Below are 8,473 nucleotides of genomic sequence, written 5' to 3'. Positions count from 1 at the left end.
GAGTTTACCTTTGCTTTGTGACGAGAACCAAACATTCTCACCACACCACAGATATCATAGGATACAGCAGTGATATCTGGAAGTGAAGCCATGTTTGGTAAAACCTACACAAACAAGTTTAATTTACTTTAGTTTGTTGAACTTCTAACGAGTGAGGTGAAGCCATATCTGGAGAAATTAATATAACGAGCAAGAAAAAATAAGTGAGACTGATACCATGAACTTGTTCAGTTTGTCGAACTTGTAATGCTCCTTGACTGCATCTATTGTATACCGGTTTGACGTAACCTAAGAGTTGAAACAATATTATATTACATTCCCTGCTATTAAAACTACTGATCACAGCAACAAAAAATGAGACTGAAAGGTGGTGGAAAGAAAACCAAGTGGCAAATATTTGAAATATGTAAAAGTACATTTGCTTTGCTTAGTACATAAACTAAAGAAATCTTTCCATATCCATTACTCTAGTTTCTAGAAGCCTCGAAACATGTACCAAAATTCACTAGGAGAAGTTGAGTGGCAAACAATTTAGCAGGCTTACAGATGAAACAAGGTATACCGTATAAACTTGAAATTGTAGCATTAAATTATACCTGGTCAAGCTTGTAAAAACCTTCCTTGTCCGTGACAGATCTTAGACTACCATCTACTATGATTTTAACGCCCTCAACTCCCATTGAATTACCGTCCACTACACGACCCCCAATGGAGAATCCTGTTACCTAAAGGAGAATTCAGTTCAATGTTTAGTGGAAAAACATGTAGGCAGAATCCAATAGATATATAAAGTGGTTATAAAAGTTTGCAGTTGTTCTATCTGACCTGAAATTTTTTGGGAACAGTGACATGTTGATGCTCTACAGAAACAGGCATCACAGGAGGTGAAACATCGAACACCGTGTTCTCACCCTTGTAATGTGGCACCAGTTCGTATTTTCCTGAGGAAGAAAAATCAAAGTGACCAAAATATAGCTCATTACAAACTAAGAGCCGGATATCATTTACTTGTGTTGTACAGTACAGAATTCATCAGGCTAAAGCTTAAAGTCATATAAATGCCCAATGAATTGGTTGTGAATAGTCGAGTAATGATTTACCACAAGGGATGGACTTGAAACTGAAAATTCCTTCCGCATCGGTTACAGCATGGCAGAGAGGCTTCCTTTCTCCAGCAGCGTCACCAAATCCTTGGGGACAATCTACCATGGAAACATCATCTGAATGCAAATATATATGAACACCCAGGATTGGATTTCCCTACAAAAGGAAACAAAATTGTTTATCCAACACAAAAAATTGAGGATAAACTGCAACTGCATGATGGGTAAGAAAATGAACCAAACCAATGATACACCAATCTCTACTTCCAACAAAGATCATCATTAAAATTTTACTGATGAACATCAAAGAAATAAAAAGAAACACAGGAATAAAGAGATTACCTGAGCAACAACAGACCCCTTGAGATCATAACCAAGGACAAAGAATATGTCATCCACCATGCCATTTGCAAATCCAAGTTCCACCTACAGGTAAACAGAGAATTTCTACTATTAACATGTAGAATTAAAATTATCAAGATTGAATCGGATGCAATAGGAAAGAAAAGAGTAGGGAAACACATGGGTACTCAAATGCAAAAAGGTTGGCCAGGAGAATATTAGACAGGAAAGCTCAATAAAGATAAAAAGAAAAACCAAAAAGATCTAAGACCTCTGTAGAACCGCGGACTTCAACTTGCAGATTTGGATGGGATGCACGGATATTGTATTTTCCTGCAACCAATCAGACAAACTCGTCATTTGATTATAACAAGACACCTAGAAATTAGGCACTTGACATTTGACTTTACTATATAGGAAATTTCCGACTACATACATGCAAGGCCATAGTGATAGATCAATAGAAAAAGAGACACTGATGATAAAATCTTACTCCTTACCTGGAATAATATTCTTGAATAAGTAGCTCCCATCTGACGATGTGAGAACAGAAGCGATGGGATCTTCTGATCCATCAAAAGACAACAATTCAACATTGACATGNAACAGACCCCTTGAGATCATAACCAAGGACAAAGAATATGTCATCCACCCTGCCATTTGCAAATCCAAGTTCCACCTACAGGTAAACAGAGAATTTCTACTATTAACATGTAGAATTAAAATTATCAAGATTGAATCGGATGCAATAGGAAAGAAAAGAGTAGGGAAACACATGGGTACTCAAATGCAAAAAGGTTGGCCAGGAGAATATTAGACAGGAAAGCTCAATAAAGATAAAAAGAAAAACCAAAAAGATCTAAGACCTCTGTAGAACCGCGGACTTCAACTTGCAGATTTGGATGGGATGCACGGATATTGTATTTTCCTGCAACCAATCAGACAAACTCGTCATTTGATTATAACAAGACACCTAGAAATTAGGCACTTGACATTTGATTTTACTATATAGGAAATTTCCGACTACATACATGCAAGGCCATAGTGATAGATCAATAGAAAAAGAGACACTGATGATAAAATCTTACTCCTTACCTGGAATAATATTCTTGAATAAGTAGCTCCCATCTGACGATGTGAGAACAGAAGCGATGGGATCTTCTGATCCATCAAAAGACAACAATTCAACATTGACATGAGCTGGGCCTCCATTCTTAATCACACAACTCTCCCCACCAACAGCTCCCAGGACTTTACCGGATAATGTAAAACTGCAATATACAAAAGATTAAAACATGAAAAATAAGAAAGATGACCAAATCACCAATAACAAAGTTGAAAAAAGGAAAAAAAGATGATGCAAACACAAAGAAAAAAACGAACCCGGTGAAGCGGAAGTTAATATCCTCATTATTGTTGCAACTAGAGTCGTCAACGACAACAGGGACCTGCCACATAGAGTTCAATGTAAATAGCTAGCTAGAAAGCCTGTAATTTGTCTGGAAAGATTCTTGATGCATAGTCCTCAGAAAAAAAAAATGGAGAACAGATTAACCTTATCTGGATTCCATGACCATCCCTCAGGTCCATTTATCTTGAGAATGAATGAGCCCTACGAGTAGAAAGCATATAAATCACTTGCAGCAGGAATGCAACAGCGATTGACCCAAAAAAAATACATTACTCGCAGGCGCAGAAGAAAGAAAGATAAGGTTCGATGAATACCTTGTCATATACTGGGATGAAATAGTAACCATTAGGGGCACACTGTGTACTGTCTTTTACCAATCCATCTACTGTTTGAAGCTCAACCTTGTAATTTGAAGGAGGATAAAAAAAAAAACAAATCATTGAAACCCTCACTCACTCAGAAAAAGAAAAAACAGTCAACAAAATGATTACTTACCGTGATATGAGAATAATCCAGTTTCCCATCGGCTCCTTTGCGAGACCTGACCAAAGACGAACTCGCCTGCACGTTTAGTAATTTTTAGCAGCGTTAATTAATAAATCCAGATCCGATCGTACTCCCCCACTACTTAACCCATGATAATTTCCAAAGATCAAAACATACCACCAATTACAAAATCTCAGATAGAAGTGCGTAAACGTACTTAAGCAGCAGGCTCAACTAAACTGAATCTACTACTTTGGGAAGCAAACATCCTCAATATACCAATACCAAAAACTATCTAGTAACGGATCAGGAATCAATCAGAACGAATCCGGAAAGGGGAAAAAAAAAAGAAGAGAGAGATAAACCTCGACAAAACCACCGCAGCCTTTTATAGAATCCGCGGAAACAGCGTAGACAGTCGAAATCGCTACGAGGAAGACGATCAGAGAATGGCAAATCTTCTTCGAAGCCGCCATATGTGAAGGCTCCGGCGAAGGAGCTAAATGGTTGAACTTAAAAAAGGAAAAGAAGAGTGTTGTTTGTTTGTTCGTCAATGGAGCACGACGGATCCAAGATATCGGACCGATGACTCCCGATCTAAATAATATCTCTGTTGGTTTTTATTAACAACAACAAGGTTGGTTCTCTTCTCTCTATTTGATGACTCTTGATGATTAAATGGGCCTTATATAAAGACCATTAATAACATAATGGGCCTCATAAGGCCAGTTAATAACATAATGAGCCTTAAAACTATTGTAATTTTGTTTTTTAATTACAGCTGTCGGATTTGCTTACCGTTTGAAGAAGAGTCAAGTAAATTTGGCCAGTCAACTACTGTACAAGAAACTAATCACCCAACCCCCCCAAAGTGAGAGAAATCGTCGGAAAAACAAAAAATGCTTCAGCTCGTGGTTGTAGCGTTGCTCTTGATCTTCGCGGCGGAGAAGGTCTCGTCTCACCAAGAATCCGGCGAATGGAGTTGTGAATCGGACTCGGATATCCAGGTCACAGCCGATTTCAGACCTGGGATTATCACTCTCGATGGTCGCAACGATGACTGGAAGGACATTGACGGCTCCGAGTTCTCGCTCCGTCCTGCACTTGATCCAGACGCCGATCACGAGTATGACGCTGGGAAGATGACGGTCAAGGTAATGTGTTGATTCGAATCGGATTTGCGTTAACTTATTGGTTTTGGCGACATTACTTGTAGTAAGATTTGGTGAAAATTTTCTGATTTGACAAGATCTATTTGGTGAGTTTGACCATAGGATTAGTGATTCAGACCTCATTGCGACATTTTGATTCGATTGATAAATCTGGATTTCGTTGTTGACATTTGGTTGGTGGATCTCTTTTTGTAGGCACTGCATGATGGTCGATATATCTACTTTCTAATGGAAATTGATGGAAATTACGCTTATGACAAAGGGTAGGTGTGTATTTTTATATTTTGGTTATCTGAGTCACAGTTCTAAAATGCAAAACCCCTTTCTATACCTCTGCATGATCCAAGAACTGGTTATCAGGAGTTCAGAACTATACATTATCTGAGATCTATAGTAACTGTTTTAGTAGATGTCACTTCGTCTGACCTATGAGGATATGTGTCCTGCGACGAAAAAGTAATATATGGTAAGACCCTGGGTCTCTTGAATCTTACTATATAGTCACTAATTGTCTAGCTATGGCATGTCTATTACTTTCTTAGATACAGAGGTGTCAAAATACATTTGTGTACTGTTTCAGATTGTTTTTGCAATGATCCTTGATTTATACATAATTCAATTGCAAGTCTACCACTATTTGTAGTGAACCGCTTGCTTCTTTAAATCCAGTGAAAACAAGAAGTGTCCATCAGTGGCTTTCATGTTCCAAATTGGGGATCAAGCTACTTATCACAATGTAAGTTTCTTAGGCGGTTAAGTGTAGTTTTGTTCAAATATTTCATTTAACATCCATGAACTTTTTATATGAAACAACTGATGTCAACTTTCTGCTCCACAAGATGGGTGGTTGTAAAGAAGGGACAGACTCTTGTACCAGCAAGGCTTGCAGAGGCTTCGAGGTTGATATTATGCATTTCTCCATTGGAAATGCTATTCCGGGGCGGCTTTACGGTGGTAATCCAATAGACAACGGGGAAGGAAATGGAGGTGACAGGTGATTTGTAGTGCAATATAGTTTCAATATAATCCATTTGTATTACCATATAAACTGTTTGTTCTGTCTCTCTCCTACTTTGATATGGTGTTGTACCAATTTAATGAATTTAGTTTAGCTCTTTATATGGTAATCAAGTGGCTTATCTATACCTCTGTTTATCATCTTTATTGAATATCTCTGTGTTTTTTCCATATGAACAGATTTGGTCATTTAGTTGACATCTATGCGTGGAATCCACATTGTCGTTACCTTGATGGTCTTGGACCCTCAGGTACTTTTTGGATCAGAAATTAGTGGAGTAGTAATTCCCTTTTGAAACAATTCTAACCAAGAACAGAAACTGCCTTTTTTTCTTTTGCTTAGGAATTGTTGATTCATGGAAGCTTAGTAATTGTTTATGTCTCTTCCTGTATTTAATTCAGATTTTGTACCCTCTAATGTGTTTCTTCAAGTATGACGTCCTTAAAATATAAATTACTTTTTTTCTATTTGGATGCTAGTTACTGGAGAGTGATCTCTTTGTGCAAATTACAAATATGTGATCCTCATGGATATTCTTTTGGCAGGAAATGATTCTAGCGCACAGAACGACTGGCATGGAGCATGGTGGCACAGCAGCTTCACTACTCAATCAGGTCAGTCTTACATAAATGTTCCAAAAACAGAGATATACTATCATTCTTTTGATTGGAAAAAGAGATGAAATTAAGTCTCCGTGTTTATAACCATATCTTAGCCATAGGCATCTCCTCTGGTTACTAACCTTTGATGTTTTCAACAGGTTATGTAGAGGAAGACAGCCCTTACACACCAGATGGCAAGAAAGGAAGTTACTATTTTGAGTTCTCAAGGCCCTTGAGGACTATGGACCGTCTCCAACAGGTCAGTAAATCTTCTACTCAGATCAATGACGTTTGGTTACCATTGGCCCTTTCTCAAAATCAGCATTACCTCTGTGAATCAGTAGTTACTGATCTTACACCAAATCCACATGTGTCAAAACTCAAAACACTTTAGGAACAAAAAATCTTATACCGTAGAACTGAACGTGGTCAATAGAGTTATTTATGAAGAACATCTTCATATTAAAGCTAAGGTCCTAGATTGATATTTACAGGATGTTCAGTTCACGCTTGGCTCACCGGCCAAAATGTCAGTTGCATTCTGGTACCCAATGGAAAGCAAACCGTGGCACGGATCAGGACACTACACGATCAACTGTGATTGGATACCGCTAGATATCTCCTCGGGATCTTCTTCGGGTCTCACTGCTTCAGCTGTCAAGGGCTCTAGCGATGGAACCAGCATTGCAGCCATTGTGTTTTCCCTGATTTCTCTAGTTGTTTCGGGTTTCATTGCATATAGGCTATTTAGCCCCAGGAACGTTCCATTCACACCCATGGAAAACAATCTGTAGGAGCAATAGGTTTACACGGTTATTAATCCCTTTGGACACATTGCGCTGATTTGGTTTTGGTTCCATGTTGAGAGAGAGGTTCGGTTCTTCGTTTTTGGCTTATAGTTGAAATGGGTTGATTTGTTGGTTTATGTGGCTGTTGCAACCGTATGCATAGAGATTTGAAAGTTGGTCTTGCCCAAATAATCATCAATGCAGTGGCCAACGAACAAGTAAAAATATGTTAATTACTTTTAACTCTTCGTTGACCAAAAAGAAATAAAAACTTTGATTGAAGACGTTCGCGAGGGCATGATAAGGGACACATGTAAAGCATTCATGGTCGTTTAAAAGTGAGATAAATAGACCACAGAAGATACAAACGCTGCTGCAGTGATCATCAGCGACTTGATCTAAAGAATTATTAGCTGGATATCTTCCTGCAGAGCTAAAATAATAAGCAGCTAGACGAAGCTTCCAAAAGTTTGCGTAACAATTCGTGCTTAAAATATTAACTGAAAAAAAAAAAAAAATCCCTGCACGCTTCACACACAGTAGGATCTTCTTGCTGCAAACTCTATACGTTGACACTCGGATTCTGTAGCACATCGGATAGACATAAACTATCTCTACTCTCTACTATAATTTCGGGTCACGACTCAACGTCTTTATAATTTGTTTACGTTTGAGTTTTGAGTTTGTTTGTATATATTTAATGTATTTTTCCTTTTTCATAACATTGGCACGTTAAACAAAATATAGTATTTGTTAAAACGTCAAAAGATGAGAAAACCCTATTAATTAACAATATATAATGGGTATGTATGGGTCTAATTAAATAAAAAAAACCTAACGTGACAGTCTCTTCTTCCTCATCTTCCCTTTCAAACATAAATATATATAACCGCTTTTTGTCTCTTTGTCCCTTTTACAGTTATACTAACTTCTCTCATGTCTACAAATATGATTGGCGGCGAAAGGCGGTGGAGAGAGGCGGAGGAGCTCGTGATTGAGCAATTCCGGCTAATCACCACCACTCTTCTCAGCCTTCTCTTCCCTCTCTCTTTTCTCCTCCTTAGCCGTCTCTCCTCCGCCGCCTTCATCCTCTCTTTACCATCGCCGCCGCCGGAAAACCCCGACTCTTTCTTCCTCAACACAATCCATTTGCTACTATACGCCGTTGTTTCAGTAGTAACCGTTCATACTCTAATCCACAGCTGCTTGATCACCAAAATAAGAAGACCTTCCGCAGATACTAACCGTACGATCGGTTTCTATTATCCACGTGTCAGCATCGCGTGGGTTTTTCTTTTGACTCTTCAATTCTCCGTTGGATTAGGCCTTCGAGTAACGATCTCAAAAGGAGTCAACGGGGTCGTCAACGGTAACAATCACAATTTCTTGACGAGACTCTTGTTTTTCTTTGGTCTCCATGAGGCTACGATTCAGTGGTACCGAGTGATCGTGAAGACGGTGGTGGAAAGCGGTTTTGGCCGGAGAGAAGAAGAGACAGTGGTAGAGAGAGTGGCTTTGGCCGCTAGTGTCGGTGCTTTATGGTGGTGGAAG

The 8,473-nt window shown here is 38.7% G+C and overlaps 3 protein-coding genes across 3 annotated transcripts in view; 2 read left to right on the top strand and 1 right to left on the bottom strand.

Moving 5' to 3' along the window:
* LOC104749083 (nodal modulator 3-like) overlaps positions 1–3,974 on the bottom strand; it is a 9,890-nt gene extending 5,916 nt beyond the window's left edge. The window contains exons 1-13 of the mRNA XM_010470662.1: positions 3,708–3,974; positions 3,352–3,417; positions 3,171–3,257; positions 3,001–3,057; positions 2,829–2,893; positions 2,541–2,716; positions 2,312–2,373; positions 1,446–1,529; positions 1,101–1,260; positions 826–941; positions 597–725; positions 217–288; positions 9–104 (exon numbers count right to left, since the gene is read on the bottom strand). Of these exons, the coding sequence (XP_010468964.1) occupies positions 9–104; positions 217–288; positions 597–725; positions 826–941; positions 1,101–1,260; positions 1,446–1,529; positions 2,312–2,373; positions 2,541–2,716; positions 2,829–2,893; positions 3,001–3,057; positions 3,171–3,257; positions 3,352–3,417; positions 3,708–3,818 (1,281 nt within the window). The 5' untranslated portion in view covers positions 3,819–3,974. The remainder of the gene's footprint in view (positions 1–8; positions 105–216; positions 289–596; positions 726–825; positions 942–1,100; positions 1,261–1,445; positions 1,530–2,311; positions 2,374–2,540; positions 2,717–2,828; positions 2,894–3,000; positions 3,058–3,170; positions 3,258–3,351; positions 3,418–3,707) is intronic.
* LOC104749082 lies at positions 4,152–7,059 on the top strand. Its single transcript, XM_010470661.2, has 8 exons — positions 4,152–4,496; positions 4,710–4,777; positions 5,184–5,250; positions 5,354–5,508; positions 5,712–5,782; positions 6,078–6,146; positions 6,293–6,393; positions 6,629–7,059. The coding sequence occupies exons 1-8, from the start codon at positions 4,242–4,244 to the stop codon at positions 6,926–6,928; spliced, it is 1,086 nt and encodes a 361-aa protein (XP_010468963.1). The 5' UTR covers positions 4,152–4,241; the 3' UTR covers positions 6,929–7,059.
* Positions 7,775–8,467, top strand: LOC109125013 (the record flags this gene model as incomplete). The annotated part of the gene is made up of 1 exon (XM_019238337.1): positions 7,775–8,467. A coding segment is annotated over exon 1 (609 nt), but the record flags the coding sequence as incomplete, so codon positions are not given.

This window comes from Camelina sativa, chromosome 16 (genome assembly GCF_000633955.1).
Source record: "Camelina sativa cultivar DH55 chromosome 16, Cs, whole genome shotgun sequence".
In the NCBI taxonomy this organism is placed as follows: Eukaryota; Viridiplantae; Streptophyta; class Magnoliopsida; order Brassicales; family Brassicaceae; genus Camelina; species Camelina sativa.
The sequence above is the reverse complement of the archived record's forward strand: the minus strand, read 5'-3'. Positions and strand labels throughout refer to the sequence as shown.

Excerpts from the sequence above, each read along its gene's own strand:
- LOC104749082 (XM_010470661.2), top strand. The coding sequence starts at position 4,242 with ATGCTTCAGCTCGTGGTTGTAGCGTTGCTCTTGATCTTCGCGGCGGAG. Across the intron at positions 4,497-4,709 it reads CTGGGAAGATGACGGTCAAG|GCACTGCATGATGGTCGATA; the intron begins GTAATGTGTTGA and ends CTCTTTTTGTAG. Across the intron at positions 5,509-5,711 it reads GAAGGAAATGGAGGTGACAG|ATTTGGTCATTTAGTTGACA; the intron begins GTGATTTGTAGT and ends CCATATGAACAG.